General features: G+C 42.0%; 2 protein-coding genes across 5 annotated transcripts; both read right to left on the bottom strand.

Annotated features, from left to right (window-relative positions):
• Positions 1–1,859: 1,859 nt before the first annotated feature.
• Positions 1,860–7,386, bottom strand: brf2 (BRF2 general transcription factor IIIB subunit). 2 transcript variants are annotated; one of them, XM_085793521.1, is made up of 4 exons: positions 7,035–7,386; positions 3,665–3,724; positions 3,238–3,559; positions 1,860–2,869 (listed from the first exon to the last, which is right to left on the bottom strand). In XM_085793521.1, the coding sequence occupies exons 1-4, from the start codon at positions 7,186–7,188 to the stop codon at positions 2,089–2,091; spliced, it is 1,317 nt and encodes a 438-aa protein (XP_085649647.1). In that variant the 5' UTR covers positions 7,189–7,386; the 3' UTR covers positions 1,860–2,088. The 2 variants fall into 2 exon arrangements, with proteins under 2 accessions (XP_085649647.1, XP_085649648.1); XM_085793522.1 differs by having other exon boundaries at positions 7,041–7,385.
• A 552-nt stretch (positions 7,387–7,938) lies between these two features.
• Positions 7,939–23,015, bottom strand: rab11fip1b (RAB11 family interacting protein 1 (class I) b). 3 transcript variants are annotated; one of them, XM_085793520.1, is made up of 8 exons: positions 22,484–23,015; positions 14,000–14,427; positions 13,537–13,904; positions 12,670–13,224; positions 11,990–12,324; positions 9,442–10,227; positions 8,896–9,010; positions 7,940–8,723 (listed from the first exon to the last, which is right to left on the bottom strand). In XM_085793520.1, the coding sequence occupies exons 1-8, from the start codon at positions 22,843–22,845 to the stop codon at positions 8,523–8,525; spliced, it is 3,150 nt and encodes a 1,049-aa protein (XP_085649646.1). In that variant the 5' UTR covers positions 22,846–23,015; the 3' UTR covers positions 7,940–8,522. The 3 variants fall into 3 exon arrangements, with proteins under 3 accessions (XP_085649645.1, XP_085649644.1, XP_085649646.1); XM_085793519.1 differs by having other exon boundaries at positions 7,939–8,723; positions 11,990–13,224; XM_085793518.1 differs by having other exon boundaries at positions 7,939–8,723; positions 11,990–13,904.
• Between the last annotated feature and the right edge of the window lie 55 nt (positions 23,016–23,070).

The raw sequence follows: 23,070 nt of genomic DNA, 5'->3' as shown, positions 1-23,070 counted from the left end.
AGGGAAAAACTGTGGTAAAGGACGAGCTTGAAAAGTCTGAATTCCTCTTCAGTCTTTCCTGTGATACATTGTAGCTCCATCCTGTTAGCTTTACATCCAATCTGTACTGACGAAAGCTTCCTTTATAATAATTGTAAGGAGATAATCACGTTGCCATATATCTAAAGAAAATAATGAAAGATGATAGAAATATGAACTAAGGGCTGTACATGTGATGTTATAACATGTAGCTTTATTGGATATGAGGAGCAAATGAGCCAGGTTCAGATTGTGTTCGTAAATGGTTATTACAGCGGTGATGATTTCCACCAAGGCGTTGATGTCCGTCCTAATGTCAGTGTAATGTTCCTCCAGTGGAATAAATTAAATTCATGAGCTCCTCTCCCCTGGGCTTCAATTTTCTTAAAGCCTGTGGTTGATGAATATGCACCTTGCTGTATTAATGATCAAATTATTCCCCGGTGGCACTGTGTAAAATTAAGCCATTGTCGTGTGACGCTCGGTTAAATGTGCTCTGCTTTCTTGCTTTCTTTTCTATTACTTCTTCAATTTTTGTACAAGACTTGTTTGTAAGGCCAGAGAGGTTCAGAACAGCCGTGTCCTCTCTCTATGTGTGTCTCATGCCTACAGCGCAGTACAACGGATTTATCTTGACAGCTATTTACAACACTGAGGTCTGAGGCGCTGCTGACACTGAAAAGATAAAACCTTCACCTTTTATTTGCTCTTTTCCCCCCAACATGTATTCAGTGACTGAATGGCTGTGAGTACGGTGCCCCTGAGAGACCAACTCAAAAGCTCTCTCTGCTGCAAATGCAGAAAAGATCCTCAACGTGACAACGTGAGGTGCAAAAAAAAACACATGCAAAGAATTTTTATGTATGCATTTAAATGTTTTCTTAAATTGCAGTGTGTTGGGTTCTCTGGACCACATATAGACTATTTGTGTACTTAACGTTACCACAACACTTTGTAAATGTGTCCATAGTTTATGCTGTTTCATGTAAAAACAGTATATGTTATATGTGGAGCCTGTGCTGTCACACTGTGGAAAACTGTGAATAAAAAAAACCACAGAGACCAAACGACTTCTCTGCTTCAGATCGATGTTGCTGCATGATGGAAGGAGATGAAATGAAATTACAGCCAACTTGGTCAGAGTGCACTTGCACAGCTGTATTTACTAATCAGCTAACAGGGAGGGCGGACATGTGTCCTGCATATCAACTAAGGCCTGATTCGGACACGGAAACATCATGAGAATGAATTTACTGATCTCCTTATATTCATGCCAAACATATCCGGTTCTTGCCAACAATGGTATTTACTTCCTGTAGATGAATGGTGTTTATTCTATAGTTCGACATCCTGTGAAATAAAACAATTTTAACACAGTTCTGACCATTATAGTTTGAATTTCTCCTCAAAAGTGGGTGCACATATGTTACTTGTAGTATTATTGCTCTGGACATGAATGCTGGGTCCACTAGAGGGCAGAAACTGGTGGAGGGGGAGAACTCATTACAATGTAGACCACCAATACAATGAAGACTGTTATTGGAGACTTGGCATACTGTAATTGGTTTTTCTTTTTTCCAGGTGACATGTCGCAGTAAGAAAAGAACAGGTCGATCTAATAACATTCACAAAGACTAGATCTGTTAGTTTTCCCTGTGAGTCAAGGCAGTGTGACAGTGAGCCAGCATGTGCAGCTCCAGCACCCTGAAATTGAAGTGACTGAATATAATAACACTATCAATAGTTTTATAGTAACCATTGTGTTGTTCCTCATGTGACATGTCAAAATGTTGTTTTAAATGTCCCACAGCTGCTACTCCAGTTACAATATTCATATGTAATGAGAAACATATTTCTTTATTCTTATACTTCCATTTAAGAAAATGCATTTTGAGTCAGTTCACATAATAATTAGATACAATCTTTTACTGAATGAACTATTATAAGGCAATATGTTACCATCAGTCTGGTCAAAATGAAAATACAAGGTATTGATATTGCCCTAAAATGAAAATTTCAGTCAAGCTTAGAAAAACAGATTTTGCCTCGTGGAAGTCCACGTGTGACTGGTTATGATTTCTCACCCTCAGAGCTGGACAACATCTTCTGTGTCAGAGCGAAGTCTCTTGCTTCTCGGGGTGTGCGGATGTATGAGTCGATCTCACTGTCAGAGATTTCCTCATCACCTGTTATGTCCTTGAGCTCCGGCCGCTCCACTCTCCTCTTCTTAGCGTGAATCACACACGGGGGAGCAAAAAGCTCTCTCTTCCCCCAGTTTGGCTCCTGGCTCTCCTCAGGTTTAGACATAGATGAGTTGGATAGATGAGTTGGAGTTGAGGTCTCCTCAAGATCGGAGACCTGGGATGGAGGAGCAGTTGGAGGAGAGTCTTCACAGCTGGCCTCCTGCTCGGCCAGAGCTTCGGCCTCCTGCTGCGCCAGAGCCTCGTTGTGAGTCCTCATAGCCCTCCTCATCAGGGCGTGTCTGTTCTGCAGAATATCCTCCACCTGCCTCATGACATTATCCGGAGTCACTGCTTCTTTGACCCAGGGGATCTCCCTCCCCAGCTTACACAGCACCTCCTTCATCTCAGCGACTCTCTTCACCGCAGGTTTGTACTTGTTCACTTTGGCCATCTGACAGAATTTGTCCAGAGAGAACTTGAGGCGGCTCTTGATGGGTTTCAACGACTGCCAAGCCAGGTACATGGCCGCCATCATGACGGGGACGGGCTGACGGCCCGTCACGATCCAGGAATCGGCCGCCAGCTCCACCAGAGCCACGGCACGCTTGGTCAGGTCTTTGGTGTTCTCGGCAAATTCTTCAGGAATGTGTGGGGAATTCATTTTATACCTGACAGACAGAAAACACGTTTTCAGTTCATTTTAGACTCCAGTGAGTTATTGAATCCTCTGCTGACAGCTCTCCAGACAGAAAGTTTACTTTAAATGAAACCTGAGTTAGATTCCCATTTGAAAATGTGTTTCAGTGAACTCTGACATGAGCAGCCTGAAAATCTGTAATAACCATTAAAGTTAAAATAGCCCTGTCTGAAATAATGAGGGACAATTTCTTGAATGCTGCAACCGTAAACTATGATTTATCTGTGTGACAGGGTAAATGAGAATGAATGATGGCGTTTGGACAGGTGTGCTGTGATTTTTGATTGGTCTATTTTATCCTGCTCATAACTCAAGAGGAACATTTTTTCACTCACTTACTCGTGACTGTGAGTTTCCAGTACATCCGTGAAGTTAACAACCGGAACCTGGATGTTGAGAACCTTCATCAAGTCTTGATAAACTGCACCGACCACCGCGGCGTCGGCGTCCAGCAGGCAGCTGATGGTTCCTATGGTGATGGGCCAGTTCTGCAGTCTGCAGCTCACGAGGACGCAGCACCCGGTGAGGACCTCTTTCTTCTGGAGGCTCACTCTGATGAAACTCTCGTGCTGGTACGCCTGGTTGTAGTAGTTCTGCGAGAGATCCTCGATTTCACTGTTGACCCTGAGAGTCCGACATACGGCTTTCAAGCGCTGCAGACCTGCGGAGGTGTACGATACAAGGCAGATGAGCATGTGTGAGGTATAGAGAAATTCTTCTACAATATCTTAACAAGCAAAAAGTGCCTTTGGAGAGAAGATTTCACCTTTTATCAGGTTTGCACATGGCTTCCTGGCCACAGCGGTGGTTCTGCTGTAGCTGACATCTGCAGAAAAAGCAAAGAGACTATGTAAAAACACAATGTAATTCAATACAAAGGAAAGATTCACACATCTATGGCCTTGCTACCGTGCTATCGACCAATACATTAGCATTTTTTTTAAACTTTTTTTTTTCCTGAGTAGGGAACATAACACAATATAGAGACTAAAGTGAGAAAAAAAGATGAGAGTTTGCTGCTTTTCTTGGTGTTGTGTTGTAGTTAATTGAACAAGTTTGATTTTTGTCTAAATTTAAATAATTTATGGAGCAAGATGATGAATTTGTACTGAAGATAAGATAAAATATTATAGTTGCAGCTCTGTTTCATCATGTTATTCACACTCCGCCCTGTCTAAGAAGAGCTGCGACACTGTAGACACAGACAAAAACAAACAAAACAAAACAATGAAATCAATGAATGAGTAGACTGCAATCTGATGAAATTTTTTAACTTGCACAGCTCCAAACATCAATGCTCATCCCACCTTACATTAAAGATGCAGCACAGTCTGTATCGTTGTTATTGTGAAGCAGCAGATGACTCAGTGCCGTAACAAGACCGACAAGAGTTTTGAAGTTTTTCATTTTGACCCAGAGCTGGATTACAAATCAAGGTCTCAGAGGCTCCATATTCATCACGTCTGTTGCCTGGTGGTAATTTGATTCATTGCACATTTGGTTGGATCATGCAGCAGCACAGTGATATTATACTTTATCAATATCAACTCAACAATAATAAGGACCTAAGATGGGGCTTGCATTATTACTAGGGCTGCCACGATTAGTCGACTAGTCACGACTACGTCGACTATTAAAATCGTCGACAACTAATTTAATAGTCGATGCGTCGTTGTTTGTTTGTTTTTTTAATTTTGTTTTTCTCTCAAAACTGCTGTCGCACCTTCCACACACGCACCCGTCGCCGCAGCCGCCCACCACATACGCACATGCACTCACTCACTCACTCACTCAGTACACATATGTGTTCTCTCTCTTTTCTCTCTCTACCTGTCTTGTCCCTCATCAAGCGGCACCGGTGTAGCCCCGCCCCACCGTCGCCGCCGCCACCACCGCTCCTCACCCTCTCTCTCTCTCTCTCTCTCTCTCGTCTGTCATTTTAAATGAGAAGCGCTACTAGGAGCGGTACCTCCGGTCCATCGTTTTAAATCACGGACTGAAAAACAGCCGTTCCTCATTTAAAAATAAAACCGCGGACTTTGAGAGTCGGTGTTGGAGAACTAGAACGTTACCGCGTCCGGTCACAGCGTCCTGGTCATGTAATGAGCGCTCATCTTAACGAGCAAGTCTTCTCTCCCGGCGTAAAACTACGTCAATATTTTCCGGTAGCTTCTCATCACAGTCTGCAACTTGCTGAGTTTGAGCTGCACCTCAGTTTCACTTGTTTTCAATAGACAGTTTCACACAGAACTTTCTGGTGGAGTCTTTCCATGTTTCTCCCTCTGTGACAGTAAAAAGGGAACATTTAATTTTTTTCAGACAAGACGATTGTCTTATAAACTATTCGATTTTTTTTAACAGAACGAATATTATTTACACTGAGCAAGTTATATTTGAATGATAGGCCTACCAAAACTGTATTATTGTGAATAATTCCTTAGTTTCAGGTGTCTACCTCATTTTATTTAAATGTAGCTATGTTTAATGCCAGAGACAAATGAAGGAAAGAAAAACCTAAAAAACCTTAAGTATTTATTTTGGTGTTGTTTAGGCCAGTGCCTTATCCTTATTTTACTCAGCTGTTTGCACTTTATGCTGCAGTTAAAGCTGCATATTTCATTAAATGTTTAATGAACTATCATCTTAATTGTAATGATGGTATATAAGAGCAGCTGCATGCTGGTGCGATAATCTGTATGTTTTGCATTCAATTTACGTATGATCCGATTAGTCGACTAATCGAAAAAAATAGTCGGTGACTAGTCGACTATCAAAATAATCGTTTGTGGCAGCCCTAATTATTACATATTGCCCGTTATTATAATTTACATGATGCGTATATTTAAATGACTTTTTGTCTGCCCATGTTTTGATCCATGATGATCCCGGTGCAGCTTCAGGGCGTGTTACGCCGACGCTGGACAAGTCACGCCTTTGCTGTCAAGAGAACATCTACAACACAATGATGGTGCTTATGAGTTCAAAGATGTAACAAAGATAATACTCCAAGAACGTACAAGTAAAAACTAACTAACTAAAACACTAACCTGGCATCTGGCTATACAAAAAATAAATAGATGTGTGTGTTCATTGTGATGGGAAATAGCATTCTCTCTTCTCAACACTGTCCCTGATACTCAGTATTACCCACAGGCCCCAGTTTAATCAAGACGTAACACTCAGCGTGCAACAGGTCCCCACGCTGAGTGTCACTTTATGTGATATTCATCCGAACCAGGGGGACACATTATTTCTTTTTTTAATCCCCAAACATCAGTCGGACTATATTGTGTTGCATTTAAGGAGGTGGGTGGTGGTTTATTGGAAACACTGAGCTGAAAACTAGTGCAGTCAAATCCACCTGTCCCTCCACACGGTCCTCCATGAAGATTTGAATGATCAGTTTGTGAGTACTGTCTAAGAGAGCTGATTTAACCTCATGGTCATTTGTTCAACTGTTTGTGTTTGTGTTACTTAGCTCACCCTCACTGATATAAATGGGGTGGACAAATTAATAGACACAGTCGGTAGGCTACAGACAGACTACTGTGCAAAACACCACCACCACAATCGGCTTAGGTTGCAGGCTTGTGTGAGTATCGACATCTTTAAAACATCTTTAATGAATTCATTCATTCAAGCCTAATCATTGAGGTTTCCCTCAAGTGCAATGACGTTAAGGTACAACAACAGAAAAATACAAATCAAACAAGAGATTGGGGATTAGGAGACAGGTGCACACTGAAGTGAAGGGATTTGAGAGCAATGTCTTAAAATGCCCAGGAGTAGTAAGAGTGTCAATCATTAATAGCCTATATTTTGAAGATGTGGTTGATGCACAAAAAATAAAAGCAGATTTTCCTAGTTCAGAAAAAATGGACCCGTGGGATTTAAAGTATAATATAGTTTGGTAAATTGCTTTGGTCCAGTCCAGCATGGGTGCTATACTGTATATGGTGGTAAATGAGCATAAACATGAACATGAACTCAACATTACAGCCTGAAAGAGGGGATTGTGTGTGGGACACATGAATAAAGTCTGCAGACTTCACTTCACAGCAGTGTTTTTCTCATTGAGACGAACATGTCATGATGTCAGGCCTCCTCCTCTCCTCTCCTCTCCTCTCCTCTCCTACCTGAACCCCCTTGTCCGGCCGGGTCATTGGCCAGCACCCCCTCGGACACCACGGAGCCGCAGTCCACACACACCATCTGGGCCTGACAGTACAGGTCATCGTCCACGATGTTGGAGGAGCCGCAGCCCGGGCAGCTCAGACCCGGACGAGACATCTTCAAAACAAAATGACCACACGGGGCAATAAATAAAAAAACCTCGACGGAGAGACGACTAGTTAGAGACGACCAGGCTAAACACACAGGCGTCCAGTTAGTCTGAAACACGGGAGTATCATGAGGGAAACGAGTTGTAAACAGTCTGTACGACGGTTCAACGACGCCGCTGCCGGGTCTGAGGGGGGCGGGGGAAATGTTTCCGGGTGGATACAACGAGCACGGCGACAAAGGTTCCGCTTGTTTTTTGTTTTCCAAGGTCGTACAAACCTGTACAAACACAGAAGTCAAATTAATTCTTAACACCGGTAAAGATCGACCTGTGTTTCCCATTCATCAACTAAAGTGTGTCCCATCACAGTTTCATGACAAATTAAAGATTCAAGATTTTATTGTCATTTTCTCCTCACAAAAAAAACAAATAACGTTTGAATAATAAGTTAATAAATAATAAGAATAAGTTAAAAATCTAAAAATCTAAATCTATTCTTAAGAAAAACTAAAACAAGATAAGATAAATAAACTAAGATTTATTTGATGTCAAAAAAAGTTTTTTTAGTTGCCAATTATCTGTGACATTAGCAAGCACCAGAAACCAAATAACAGCAATAACAGATAAATAAAATAAAAAAACACCTCTTCTAAATCCTTTAAAAATGAATAATTAAAAAAAGAGAATATCTCCCCGGATAATGACTCGAGGCCTGTTGGGAAGTGTTAAAATTTGAGAAGCTCACAAAATGGGCAAGTTGTATAAGAATTGATTTTATTTAGCATTTTTTAACACCACCAGGTACAACAATTCAGTGTTAATAAGCCTAATTAAAGTGCTTTTTGGGGGGTTAGTAGGATCATGTAAACGTTTGACATTCAGTGCAACAGCAGGAAACTTTACATAGCCTAACTAGTGCATATCAACAGCAAAAATAAGGCTCTTTATACTGGACATAGCAGTGAGCAGCCAACAGACTACAGAAAAACAGACAATATGCACTTTGTTTGGTCAGGGAATATAGTAACAGGTTGGTCAGTAGCAAAGTGTACTACAGTAAGTATTTAGAAAAATGTAAAATGCATAATACTCATTAACATCTTTGATTGAGAGTAGACATAATCCCCCACTTGAAAGGCTCGTGGCTGAAACAGACTCTGTAAGATTTCTTTTACAAAATACATTTCATTCTTTAGAGTAATTCATTTGCCAATGTGTTGAACTTGAACTGTAAACGGTTCAAATCAACTGCTGTGGAAACATTGCAAACTTTTTTCCTGTGGGACCAAACCAGTGAGGACCTGGTCCCACAGCAAAACTTGTGGCCGTTGTGAATCTCCGCCTACGCCTTCATAGAGCCCAACGACATCAGGATACTTGGTTGCTCTTCTATGACACGTACAAGTAAGTTGTCGATGTACTGCTCCAGCTCCGATATCTTCCTGTCTCTCTCGGACAGCTGCTTCTCCTGTTTCAGTACCAGCGATATGAGCTCCTCCTGGGTCAGCTGGGAGTACGGCCCTTTCAGTCCGGTGTCATTTACCTGTGAGAGAATATATGTGTATTAAAACACATACAAGACAGAACCTTTAATGAAATGACACAAATGTTGATCACATTTGATTAACACGCATTTCTATAAACACTTTGTTAATGTGGTTTCTTGGATCATGAAGGAAAATCTAGATTCTGGAAAAATAAAAACAGAGAGATACCTTTGCCTTCACCTGAACTTCATTAAGGATTCCTGTGGACTGTTTACAACTTCCCCCTTGAACCATGGAGTCAGACTGTTCATCCAGAGGATTAAGGGGTTTCACAGGTTGAAGTCTGTAACGATAAACAAAGAAGAAAAGGAGCGCCGGTTGGGGTAAGAGTGGAAGTAAATTGATTATTGATGCGGGAGCATTACTTTGTTTATGAGATGTATGGTTTCTTTTGAGATCAAAGAGTAAATATAGCTATGTAGTCTAACAGCGGGGTTAGCACTGCAAGCTAATTCATCCACAGATACGATGTGATCAATAATACAAGCAAAGATGAATGATGGATGAGTGTCAATGATGAAAAATAAATGAGGATGAATCATAGAAGAATACCTACATTAGAAATGTGCAGTGTGATGGATCTTTTCTCCATTTATAAGACATATTGTGGCATGATATCTGCAGCTAGTGCTGTGTGATCTATAAATTAAAATGGGATGGATGAGCTGCATAAGTATGGGTTTGCTTTGCTGCCAAGGGACTGAGCCGTCTCACCTGCGTGAAGTTGTAGGAGGCACTTCCTGTGCTCTTGCAGGCTGGGGCTCTTTCGGTAAAGTCCCCTGGCCGGGCATCGTGGCCTCTGTCTTTGTTCGGGTCGCACCGTTATCAGGTGCAGCCTTAACACGGCCTCCGTCAGTGTTTTGGTGGATTAAAGTGCTCGATGTAGCGTCTTTCTTCTCAGGAGGCGGAGGAGCGGGAGCGCGGGCCGTCTTTGCAGGTTTCAGTTTTGTTTGGGAGGCGGCATCTTTATCTGAAGCTGGAGGCCATTGAACTGAACCACCAGGGGGTTTTGTATCATCAGAGACTGTAAGTTCATCTTCATCATCTTCAAAGGGATTTAAGCCATAAACGACGGGCATGTGTTTTCCCTCTGAGCCACCTCTCTGGGACATGTTGTGTGATTTGGGCTCAGAGGACGGCTCTTCTTCCACAGAGCGCGGTCTGGACGGGGCCTGACGTTTACCGTGTTTGGCAACACTGGCAGTACCGTTGGTGGCGCTTCTCTGCGACACGCTCTGGGTGCTTTTTGCATCTGCAGGAGACTTACTCGTTTGCGCCGAGCGCTGTGGGAGAACGCTGGCAGTTTTGATGTCTTTTTCATTACTCTGCTTGTTCATCTGTGCCAGGTGTCGTGCAGCTACATCCTGCTCCCTCTGACACTCGGTTTGATTCCTTCCTGGAGGCTGAGGAGCTGATCGCTTCTCTCGTTGAGCACTAATCAGGTCCTTTTCATCAGTGGGGACTTTCTTCCTTCTCGCAGATGACACAGCAGACTCACAACTGGAATAGAGACAGTCAGTTAATGAGGTTTCAACAGACTTTGAGTCACCGGAGGAAACCAGACACTGTATAAGTTCCTCCAATCATCATCTGAAATGAGTCATCAAGGATGTGCAACAAAAAGATAAAAAGATATTAAAATCTTGTGGAAACCATTGTGCTGCAAAGTTAAAGCAAACAACACAAAAGAGAAGCCAAGTCTCCTAATTTAAAAGCTGAGAGGCAGTCTAAGATAGTTGATGTGTTGATGTAATCAAACTAAACTCATCCTGATTTTTGTGAAATTACCATCCACTGCCGTCAAACTCTGAGTAATTGCCAAAATTTTGGTGTCATTTTCGCTTCCTGGTCATGACACCTGATATAATGAGGTAAGACTTTGCCTGAGCTCCCAATCTCAGCTCCCAAACGAAACAGATCCTCACACACACACACTACAGTATTTGTCTGCGCACACATACCAATTAACACAGCTATGCAATTTTCATGATGTTGGCAGCTTCAGTTTGCACTTAAATGAGACGTGTCTGCTGCTGTGGTATCGTTGACTATAAAGCGGGAGATGAGGTCACAAATGAACATTTGGATGAACACTGTGCAGGTAATTGACCCCGTTTTTTCTTTTCTTTTTTATCATTTTCATCATTCAAATTTAGTTTCACTGCCTCTTTCAGTGCTTTGTTCCTCATCCTGTTGTGTCACTGATAATGATGCTGATAACATCTGTGCATCACTGTGGTGCAACATCAGTAACCTGCGCTGTTTCCCACTGTTGTACTCCACAAGGCTTCGACTGTGTGAAATGTTTATTTCAAAAAATCTGGAGACTGCACCCACACAGTGAGAAACAACTGTGTGGATCATTATAAATCCATCAACGAGACTGAAACAGCACAGAATCATCTCTTTGGTTCAGACTGGAGTAGTTCAACAACAAACCAGATGGATTGGTAGGAGAAAACTCATAGTCCCCAGAGGATGAACGCTATAGACTCAGGTGAAATTTATCATAGACCTTAAAGGGATAGTTCAACATTTTTGCAAATTGGCCCATTGCCATAATCCCTATAGTTTTAGGAGTATGTACCTTTAATTGTCGGTGCAAGCTATTTTTTAGAACGGCGGAGCCAAGCTGTGAGCTGCTCAGAGCTACCGCTATGGAGGCTAATGGAATTTCTTGGTTTCCCACATCAAACTCATCAAATACACAATCCAACAACTCCAAAACGCCGATGTGGACAAGTTGTGACCTGCACATTCACCGACACAGACAATTAAAACTACAGGGATTCTGGCAATGGGCCAATTTGCCAAAATGCTGAACTATCCCTTTAATGTACAGTACATCCCAAGCAGGATGATGATTAGTAACCTTAGCAAGTGTGTTAAGTGTATAGATGTTGACATGCTAATGCTAACACACTACATACTGATGAACACAGTCAATCTTTTACCTTTTAACCATCAGCTTAATAGCTTTGTAACTGTTGATCTTATTAGCATTTAGCTCGAGCTATGCCATCCATGGCTTCACAGTAGTTTCTAAAATAATAGAAAAACTCTAATGATGGGGTGAGGGTTGTTTTATATATCCTTAGATAATGATTACCTACTGCTAAATTACCAAAAGGATTTATTAAGGGAATAAGGCAAATTATTGAAGAGGTGAGTTTTTATGATTGTTAGACTATAATGTTGAAACACACTGTCTGTCTATGTCATGATGTGAGCGATGCAGTAGTGCAGGATGTTGTGAACTGACCTTTGTTGGGCAGTGGAGGCTCTGGCTGTGCTGCTTTCAGGTGCAGTAGGAGAGTTGTGAATCTCTTCAAAGGGATTATTTGAAAAGTCTTCATCGAACGGATTAGTGGAGGTGTTGTCTGCAGGCCGCAGAGTTTCACTTTCTCTTCTCTTCCGCTCCTCCGCATCTCTCGCCAACTTTTCTTCCTCCATCCTCCTCCTCTTCTCTTGTTCTTCTGCTCTCTTCTTGTCCTCCGCTAATCTTTCCATGTCTTCCTTCCTCGCCCTCTCCTCTTCCTCTCGTCTCCTCCTTTCTTCCTCCTCCATCCTTTCCTGCTCTTCTTTTCTAATTCTCTCCTCTTCCTCTTGTCTCCTCCTTTTCTCCTCCTCCATCCTTTCCTGCTCTTCCTTTCTAATTCTCTCCTCTTCCTCCTGTCTTCTCTTTTCTTCTACCAGTCTTTCATATTCTTCTCTTTCCTTCCTAGCCCTCTCTTCCTCCTCTTGTCTCCTCACCTCCTCTCTAATTCTTTCCTCCTCCTCCCTTTGCCTTTCTTCTTCTTCCCTAATTCTTTCCCTCTCTTGCTCCTCCAGTCTTTTCTTTTCCTCACGCTCTTCTTCTTCTTCTCTCCTGATCCTCTCTTCTTCCTCTTTTCTCATCCTCTCTTCCTCTCTCCTTATCCTCTCCTCTTCCTCCTTTCTAACTTTCTCTTCTTCAATCTTTTGTCTTTCTTCTTCCTGTCTCCTCTTTTCCTCTGCTAATTTACGCTCTTCTTCTCGCCTAACCTGCTCTGCCTCCTCTTCTTCCATCCTCCTCCTCTCTTCCTCCATCCTAATCCTCTCCTCTTCCTCTCTTCTAATTTTCTCTTCCCTTTCTTTCTCTTCTAGTTTCCTCTTTTCTTCCGTCAATCTCTCATATTCTTCCTTTTCCTTCTTTGCTCTCTCCTCTTGTCTCTGTTCCTCCTCTTTTCTAATCCTTTCCTCTTCCTCCCGTTGCCTCTTTTCTTGTTCCTCCACTCTCCTCCTTTCCTCACGCTCTTCTTCTTCTCTCCTGACCCTCTCTTCTTCATCTTTTATCCTCCTCTCTTCTTCCCTCCTTATCTTCTCCTCTTCCTCCTTTCTAATTTTCTCTTCTTCAATCCTTCTTCTGTCTTCTTCCAGTCTCCTCTTTTCCTCTGCTAATTTACGCTCTTCTTCCTCTCTTCTTAACTTCTCCTCCTCTTGTCTCCTCCTCTCTTCCTCCACCCTCTCCTCCTCCTCCTCCTCCATCCTAATCCTTTCCTCTTCCTCTCTTTGCCTTTTTTCTTCCTCCTCTATTCTCCTCTTCTCTTCTTCTGCTAATCTCTCACGCTCTTCCTCTTCTCTCCTAACCTTCTCTTCTTCCTCTTGTCTCTTTCTCTCTTCCTCCTTTTGGATCCTTTCCTCTTCCTTTTCAACCCTTTCTCTCTCTTCCTCCTCCTGTCTCAACTTCTCCTCAGCCAATCTCTCGAGTGCTTCTTCTTGCCTCCTCACCCTCACCCTCTCCTCCTCCTCTTCTTCCTCCTTTCTTCTCCTCTCCTCCTCCTCCTCCACTCTAATCCTTTCCTCTTCCTCCCTTCTCAGTTCATCCACATCCTCTGTTGTGTTTTCTCCTTTAACTGCCTCCTCCTCCTCTTCCTCCAATTCTGTCCAGGGTGAATACTGCCTCACTCCCCTGAATGAATCCACCGATGGCGGAGAGCTGTCAGGAACGTCCTCCATGGATCCGTGGCCCGAACTGGCCAGACTGAAGTTTGATCCGATGCGAGCGGTCCGGGGCTGCGGCTCCTCGCAGTAGACGTGGCTGCCGTTGATGCACAAGTTGCTCTGGTCAGTGTTGCCATGTTTTTGGTTGGAGGAGGAATCTTTGCTGTCGGAGCTGCCTGAGCGTTTGTGAATCATGAACTTGAACTTCTTTTTACCTGGAAGAACATTAGAAAAAACAACATGAACTATTTATTTACAAAGAGTGTGAATACTGAGGAGCTGAGCGAGTTAAAAATGAGTTGTTTCTGACCCTCAGATGAATCCACGTTCAGACCAGACGACTGGCTGCCGCTCAGCGAGGAGTTCTTTGCAGGCAGGACAGACATGGACTGAGACATGTTCCTCTGCAGGTTGGACTTGGGGGAAAACAAAGATTTTATTTTATTTTTCTTCTTCTTCTCGTCCTTCCCTGCAGCTGCCTCTCCATCCCCGTTTGCCTCGTCCTCGCTGTCCGTCAGAACCTGAGTGAAGGACGGGACCACGTTGGACATGGTGTCCGATTCCTTTTTCTTGCCACGCACTTTGTCCTTGAACTTGCCCAGGCGAGAGCGGGACTTGCCGGCAGTGGAGAGATCAAACATGCTGGCGGTCATGTTGTTTCTCATGAACTGGATGTCCACAAGCACCTCTCCTCTGTCTTTGTCCGCCTTGCCGGTCTTGTCCAGTAGCTTGAACCATCTGTTGATGAGAGGCATGATGTTAGAATAGCGATAAGTGCACAACATTAGTTAAACATTATTTAAAATGTGAACTAATGGCTCTGTCGGACTGATAACAACTGATGGCTGCAAATAAAATACTCTACTTCCGAACCACTTGAGGCAGCTGACACACAGAAACACTAACTTAATAACTTTTTTTACCAAACAGGTCAGCCGTGATCTGAAAGCTGCAGATTCAGGTGATAGCTCTCTGTACATTAAACATTCAACCCTCTTTTGCTTTTTGTGAGATAAACATTCATTTCCCTAAAAATAAAAAATCTGTAATTTTAGCTGCCTTAATGCATGTGGATTAATAAATGTACAGTATGATAATGGAGATATATTAAGGGTTGGTAGGATGAAAGTGGTAACATTCAGTCAGTGGTTATGGTAATCTGCCAAGAGGAGATATTTGCACGAGGATGTCCCAAGAAGATCATGTACTTTATGTGTGATAGGAGGTGACACGTCTCATTGTTAGTTTGTCCTGTTTTTGTTGTTGTTTTTTTTACACAATGATAGGAAGAGTAAAGTTCAACTCAGCGATACTATGGGTTTAGTCCCAGAACTGGTCATATTTGAATATTCACACCAAGAACATCAACGTTTCCAGTTTGTTATGATAAAATAATAATGAAGTATGATTTTTGCTCATTTGTATATTTATTTTATATTTACTGACTTCACGGTGTATTGTCTTGTTACGGGCTAGTACTTGGCCACAGGTGGCAACTTAATTATATATCTTTTATCTATATATCTATTTCATCTATGAAGTAACTCAAGTTCAACTAGGTTCATTAATTTTTTCATCCACATCATTTAAATTGATGTGGAAAGAAGAAAAATCGAAAAGAAAAACAAACAGTATGATACTCACAGATAAGCAACTCTTACTTATTTAGTATGTTTATCTGGGCCCGAGCTATATGGTTGAAATTGATATTGGAATTTCAATGAGAATATTCTATCTGATTGATCCAGTACTGATCACAGTATATGGTAAATATAGCCTACTGAATGTGAAAAATATAGTATCATCTAAGCTGATGTTCAGGGCAGTCAACTATTCAGTTAGTTAGTTAAAAAAAACTTCAAATAAACAAACCTTTTGTTGTAATTTGCTTCGAATTATTCATAACCATGAGATCATATAATTAAGATATGATTAAAATGATGATTAAAAGCCAGAAACAACAACATTGAATTGAAGGGTCCAGTGTTCATGCATGATAAAGCACTCTGAGTGTGGGTGTTTACATTTATCCTGTACTTTTAGACAGGACACTTCATTCACTGTCAAGGCCTCACAGAGTTACTGTATATTGATGAGAATTAAACACAAACTAGTTCACAGCATAAGCTAAAACACTCAGAGGTTAAAGGAATCATCAAAGCCAAGACCAAGATATCCCAGCGCTCATGTTTTGGACGGTTTCTGTGGAAACTATGATCAGTCCTTCAGCAAAACGGAAAGTGACTAAGCAGTGAGTTGAATGTTTTAGGAAAGTCTGTGGTGATCTAAGTGCAACCAAGAAGGAAAGTTTGTTTTTAATAATAATACTGTACTGTCTGTGGCAGCCGCTAATGTGGAGAATTCATGAATGCTTGCACTGTGTCTCCTTCTTCACATGTCTCCGTCATCCAAGCCGTAGAACATACTGCAGACGCTGAATGCAGTAAATTGAGTCAGCAAATTTTCCTCCCCGACCTCAGGCCTAAAATACAGGACAATGATTTCTACATTGTTTAAATACTTAGCTGTACTTAGTATAACTAAATATTTATCTCTTCTTCCTTCCAAATCCTTTCCTCTTTCTGTTCTTTTTAAACGTTTTTCTCTCTTCTTCCTCTGAGGTTTTTTTCTTTAGGTAAGTATTTTCAGGGCATATACGTATTTATCAAGCAATTGTGACTCTCTCTTATTGTGCAAGATGTGTGAGATGGGGACTATTGCTGTATACTAACTTGATAAATATGGGTCCTGATAGTAAATCAGCCATATAACACTGTTTTAAGGTTGATTTGTTTTGTTTTTTATTTGGGGGTAAAAGCAGTAAAAGCAGTATAAAACCTCATTAACATGGAGAGTGTGACAGTGACAATCTATACCTAAATAATTACTGTTATTAAACTAGTGACAAACCTTTCCATGGTGATGTTGAAGGGCCTGCAGAACTGTTTTGTGCAAGTTGCATTGTTCTAACTATTTGTAGTAGTACAGCAGTCCACATCTTAGCATGTGAGTATGATAACAATCCAATTGTGCACCAATAAAAGTGACAACAGAACAGACTAGCAGTATCTTTAATATTTCAATAATATTGTATCGAGACAGCCGGTAAGTCTTGTGATAATACCGTATCGTAGGGCTTCTGGTGATTCCCACCCTTTCTGTCCTGTAGCATAGATCTACACTTAGCAGGCTCAGTGATACTTGTGATCCTCTGTGCCCTTGACTTCATGCATCGATACGTTCCCAAACATTTAATCCTGCAGACAGTCGACAAGCCAGGTCGCCCCCCTGAAGGAAGGAGTTTTTATCTAAGCAGATTAGCCTCTCAAAAAACTTTAATTAGTCCGGTTCACAGGGAACTGATCTGCTATTAACCTCATCATCACCTCTTTACACATGCTCCAGGTACTGTACTGTAGCTGCCACAGAGCAAGAATCGGTGCCAGAAGTTTTGCAGCAGGGTCTCACGTCCTTGATCTGTTCCTTTAGATAAACAATCACATGGAGATTTAGGCAGACACGTCAAAGGAGTCTAATATAATCACTGCTTACTCTCAAACAGCTCTAATAAAAAAGGCCAAATAGACTTTACTCGGTGGACTGTGTCAACTTTGCGCTGGCCGAGCACCTGCGACATGCTCCGGCAGCGACAGAGGAGTCTCAGAACAATTTAAACAGAACAAGAAAAAAGGAACAGTCAGCGTAAAAAGTGCCTATAAGGCAGAAATCTGAGGTCAGCTCAGCACTGAACAAACAACTGTGACTGAAATCTGAATTCCTGAGGAAATGAGGAAGGGGCTATGTGTGGGTGTCTGCATGTGTGTGCAAATAGTCTGTTGTGGCTGTGGCTTATTATCTGTCTAGTAAAATGAAACACAACAGTAAACCTCGAAATGAACAGATACTGACCACAAAAAATGTGGTGATAAAAAAACGAATGAGGGGACATTACAGTACATGTGGCTTTCTATACACCAATGCAACTCCCATTAAGTTCATATGTCACTGCACTGTGAGACGCTCCCGGGTGTGTGTTCCTCCCGGTGGTCCTGAAGAGCTTCACCCTCCTCCTCCTCTCTCAGGAATGCTTCAGATTTGTGGCACAAACAAACTAAGGAGGGAGACGCCTTTTCCTGGAGACGGCTGTCACTGCCCCTCTGCCTATACTGCTGCTACTGACTAATGGACTGTGATTTGCAAATTTCAGCCTTTGACATTATAAATATTCCTCCATGAAGCCTTTTCACGATTTGCCTGATGAATGTCCACCAGCACAACGATGCTTGATGGATAATGCATTTATTCATGATGTGGATGGTATTATCCGTAACCTCCCTGAGCCTATGCACAGTGATGCATTTCTATGCGGCACAAAGTTATGAGACAGAATATTTCATCTAGTTGTTCTGTGGTGTTGCAGCCAAAGTAAAACAGCTATACGAATCCCCTCAATCCTAATATAGCATAATAATATAATTCATCACGTTATGATAATATCATATGTTGTTCCACAAAATTAGTTTTAAGTTGGAAAAACTTTGTGGAGGAGGAGATTGTCATGGTTAGGAGACATAGTTAGTAAAGGGAGGCATAAATAAGTAGTAAGAAATGTAATACAGTAACTTTAATATCTAACAAATACAATAACTGTGCATACGAATTACTCGGTATCATCAGCTTCATAATTTTATATGTGATTTTGTAAAAACTGGTTTAATCTAGATTATTTATATTGCATACAGTATATAAAATAGTATGGCTTTAATAGCATCAACAGCAGCAGTAGCAGTAATGTAACTACTGGTTTGATCCACAAGACCGTGCCTCACTGATGATGATATCAAAGGCACTTACACAAATACATATAAAGAGAAGTAAGACGCTTCAGTTAATCAGAAGGGAAGTTGCAACAGTGTGTGGGTGTTAGCTGGTTGGGGTAGTTAGCAAGTGCAGGAGGGTGAGGAATTAAGAAAAAGAGGCTTTTACTTCACAACACCTTAATGATGCCCTAAACACAGTAATATCACACCCCTGTGAATAGTAGAAAGTGTGCTGCTCTGCTGTACAGACAGAACCACAGGAGGATAACGCATGAGTCAACATTTTGTAAATTTATTCGACATTCTGCACACACACACAGACACACAGACACACAGACACACACACACATCCTTCCTGGTGAAGCCTGAGCCACTGATAAGACAATGCCCTGACTGGCTCAAGCATTTCTTATCACAGAGTCCAGATGCATGAGTGGGAGAAGCGCTGAGTGAGTGAAACAACTTAACGGTGATAATGTCCAAGGAGCTCAACTGCCCAGGACTTATCACATCAGTCCACATCCAAGAGTCAGAGAAGTGAAATGAAGGCCTGCGCAAAGAAAAGCAGAGTGGAACTGAATAGAAATGCCCTCTCCCATGGATGTTACACACTACCGGTTGAAACCTGTGCTATTCTTAACCCAAAGTTGATGACAACACATGCTAGAGTTCACACTGTGCAGGGTGTAACCTGTGACTTTAGTATTTTGAGGTGTTATGTTTGTGGTTTATGGTTCTTGTAGACGAGCAGGTTTTCTTAACAGAGGAGACACTAGTTCGTCATCAGCCTCCCCGTGGGTGTCATAATACCTTTGTAGCTAATTGTGCTTTTTCACAGGCATGTAAATGCAACGTGACCTCTCCCACTACAGAGAAGTAGGCTACAGGTGTAAACAATACAAGTCAGTGAGTTTCAATCAGCTGCTTCAGTTTTAGGGTTTGTACAAATTGGCTCATTATCAGACCGTCATGGCACATTGACAGAGCAGAGCCATTGTTAAGGTAATTATTAACACCTGCTATGACAAGTCAAAATGCCTGCTGGGAAACAGAAGAAAGAAGAAAACAACCTTGTTTTTACATGACTGGATTATATCAACATGTTGTAACGTTTTCTTCCTCCTGTCTCCGTCAAATTTTAACCATGGACACTTGAACAGTCCATTTACCTCAGGCTCTAAAACTCTAACACCAAAACAGATACAAGAAGTCCGTAAGTGTTGACCCAAGTGAGCATCTTCAACTCCGTGGCAACCGTGAACACTATATGCTGAGGAAGATTATGTAATATGGCGGAAAGACAGAGAAAGAGGTCCTTTCAAAGCTAAAATGAAGACATAATGGTCAGTGATCAATACGAGAACACAACCATGTAATCAACTACGGACTCAAGTGCTGATGCAGACCTATCACAGTTGTGAAGACAGCTACTATTACTGATGAGGAAATACTAATAGCAGCACTTTCCTTTGTAAAGATGTGTTCTGAGAAAACCTGAATAATTGCTTCACAGAGCTGGAAAAAAACACTGATACTCCTTTAACAGTAGACTTACTGGCAGAAAACACTAGCACTGTTTGTCTCTCAGAAGCCAGTATAGCTACAGTGTTTTTTTCTTCAGTAAGGCTGACCCTGGTAGACTGTCCCTGAGGCCATCATGGTTTGTTTTTCGTTGATAAAACAGCCAGGAATGTGAGGCTGAAGCTGGATTTAACCCTCAGAGGCAAGGTGCATTCGGCCGGCTCGCAGAAAGATCAACAGAGACCGAGCCGAGCGTTTACTCAACACCAGCTAAAACATAATGACTGATTTAATCAAAAAAATAGGGATCATTTCAGGACAAGAAATCCTGATAAAACTCTACGCTTGTGTCAACACGCAGCAGTGCTGAAGGGAAAATGATATTTGATTTGGGAGAGACAAACTGCCAAAAAACATGACACACCACGAAATCCAAAACCCATGTACGATAAAACACGCAGCACAGAGCCAGGTGAAGCTCGGCTAACATCCTTTTTTTTTTTTTTTCCAGGTCAGCGGAAGATATCTGGTCACAAGCCAAGCCAGAGAGGAAGGCAGAACAATGTGAGAAGATAAGTGACATGTGGCATTTAAATCACAGCTCACTTCATGCTCTCAAATCTACCTGAACTATGGATTTTCTTTACTGTGATAAGTCATAAGGAAAACTCAAAATGAACAAAAACCACAATATCCAATCTAACCCTGGCATGACAGTCAAACAGAGCGAGCAGACAGACCCAAACAACAACAAACAGCTGCCAAAGAGGTGGGCGCAGGAAGTGTGTGTTTGTGCATTTCTGACAAACAGACTGGTATGCAGACTGCTTGTAATACCAGTCACACGGTGTGGGAGTTAAGTACCAGCTTAGTGCGACAAAGGTTTTCCCTTCTTACCAAACTACAGGTGTATGACAGGATGACAAATCTTGCAAATCTACAAATTTATAAGAAGGACGATATGGATTAAAATACTTAATCTTTTCTTTTCACCATGCAGAGAGCGTGTTTTCTGCTTAAAGGAGCAGGTACAATCATCACCATTAGTGCAGCGGCACCAGCCAAGCCTGTAAAATGTGATGGCTGCCATTACAAAGGCAGGGCGAGATGCATCATATAATTACTTCACCTCCTCTGGTCGTGTGTGGATGCTGTGTAATGAGAATTTAAATCTGAATGCTTGATGTTTTTCCAAACTTGCCATCCCTTACGAAGACGAGGAAGACGATTGGTCGTTGTCAAGTTCAGTCAATGAAAGAGTGAATCTTTTGGCTCGCTTCATTCGCCTGAGCAACTAATGCTGATTGGCATCCTTGAAGGCTGCAGCCGAGGAAACAAATCCCTTAAGCTGCAGTGGAGCGAGTGGGCAACATTCGTAGGTCAAACCCACCAGAGCAGGTCTGTGTAGTGACGCACAGATGTGTGTGTGTGTGTGTGTGTGTGTGTTTGAATACCTAACTTGAGTAGAAAAAAAAACGCACATATGAGGGAAATCACAGTCGGTTTTAAGAAGGCTTTAGAATTAAGCAAATCAATATGGCGACCCTAACACGGTGTTATCACAGATGCTGCATAATTTTTGCATTAAACCAAAGGGAAAAAAACGTGATTAGTAATTATTAGGGACTTAATAGGGATTATGGTTTTGTCCTACAACACCATAAAGCCTTGCGTGACTGACAGAGCCAGAAACCAGTTGTTTCCCTGTGGTGAAGATGACAATCACAGTTTCTCAGTCTGTTCTGCACCTCCCATGATTAACTCATTTACAAGCAGCTGGAAGCCATCCTAAGCCATACTTGTATATTAAGTTTGCAATTTCTAATTTTTCTAAGCCTTCTATGATCATAGACTGGATGTCATTTGGTTTTTTGTACCTCAGGTTGGATAAGCTCTCAGTGCTTTCTGATCCACAAGCTTCCCAGCAGTGCATGGAGTAACTAAAATCAGGCCCACCTTTACCTGCTACAACATACAGGTGCATCTCAACAGCATGGAAAAGTTTATTTATGTCAGTAAATCAATTCAAAAAGTGAAACTCATACATTATATAGATCAATTACACAGAGAATGAGACATTTCATGTCTTTATTTCTTTAAAATAATTATGACTTGCATTTAATGAAGACTGAATATTACAAAAGACCAACTAAAAAAAACATCTTTAATATGGAAATGTTGGCCTTTTGAAAAGTATGTCCACCATACTTGGTTGGGGCTATTTGACTTGAACTACTGGAAATTGACTTTTCCATGATATTCTAATTTATTGAGATGCACCTGTATGCAGCATCCATTATTATATTGCGGCAATATGTTATCATGAAATGGACCTGTTTGCATCATGAGTAGTTTTTAAGGGTTTTGCAGTCTGTGGTAGGAAGGATACTGCTTGATCATCCCAATTCAGCTTTCACAGTATTTCCACTTTACTCCGTGCTGCGTTCACTTACTCGGTCTTGACGCGGGTTTTGTCCTCACTGAGCTGCAGCAGGTTGATGACAGCCTGTCCCAGCTGTTTGTCTGGACCCACCAGGGCCCGGTGCAGGACATGGACATGCAAAGTGCCCTTCTCTCCTCCACCTCCTCCTCCTCCTCCTCCGAGGTGCAGCGGCGGCAGGTCGAAAGAGGCCTCCTCCTTCCACACCGGAGCCACGCTTTTCTCCACCACCGAGGTCTGGTACTTCTCCTTACCCACTTGCATGACCGCGTACGCATCGTTGGTGCCGTTTTTCCCCTTTGTCCTCAGGCCGCGGGCTTGGAGCACCGTTACCTGGACGCTTGTGGGACACCACTGCTGATCCGCCAAGGACATGCTGACAGCAGTTGTCGCCGGATTATTGGCGGTATTAAAAAAAAAAAAAATCAAATCAGTTCAACTGCAGCAAACAAGACGCAGTGGTGTCTACCATGTGTGCACTGGCCAGAGAGGAGAGGGAAAAGTTTTCGGTGATCTCGGGGCTGAAGTTGAGGAAACAGCTGATTGGGCGTGGTTACACCGACAGACACGCCCACAGATTAACAGGTTACATGACTTGAG

Source organism: Trachurus japonicus, chromosome 12 (genome assembly GCF_045865225.1).
Source record: "Trachurus japonicus isolate A0001 chromosome 12, Traja_1.0".
NCBI lineage: Eukaryota > Metazoa > Chordata > Actinopteri > Carangiformes > Carangidae > Trachurus > Trachurus japonicus.
The sequence above is the reverse complement of the archived record's forward strand: the minus strand, read 5'-3'. Positions and strand labels throughout refer to the sequence as shown.

Excerpts from the sequence above, each read along its gene's own strand:
- brf2 (XM_085793521.1), bottom strand. The coding sequence starts at position 7,188 with ATGTCTCGTCCGGGTCTGAGCTGCCCGGGCTGCGGCTCCTCCAACATC. Across the intron at positions 3,560-3,664 it reads ATGTGCAAACCTGATAAAAG|GTCTGCAGCGCTTGAAAGCC; the intron begins GTGAAATCTTCT and ends ACACCTCCGCAG. Across the intron at positions 2,870-3,237 it reads CTGGAAACTCACAGTCACGA|GTATAAAATGAATTCCCCAC; the intron begins GTAAGTGAGTGA and ends TCTGTCTGTCAG.
- rab11fip1b (XM_085793518.1), bottom strand. The coding sequence starts at position 22,845 with ATGTCCTTGGCGGATCAGCAGTGGTGTCCCACAAGCGTCCAGGTAACG. Across the intron at positions 13,905-13,999 it reads GAACGTGGATTCATCTGAGG|GTAAAAAGAAGTTCAAGTTC; the intron begins GTCAGAAACAAC and ends ATGTTCTTCCAG. Across the intron at positions 9,011-9,441 it reads CCTCCTACAACTTCACGCAG|ACTTCAACCTGTGAAACCCC; the intron begins GTGAGACGGCTC and ends TTATCGTTACAG.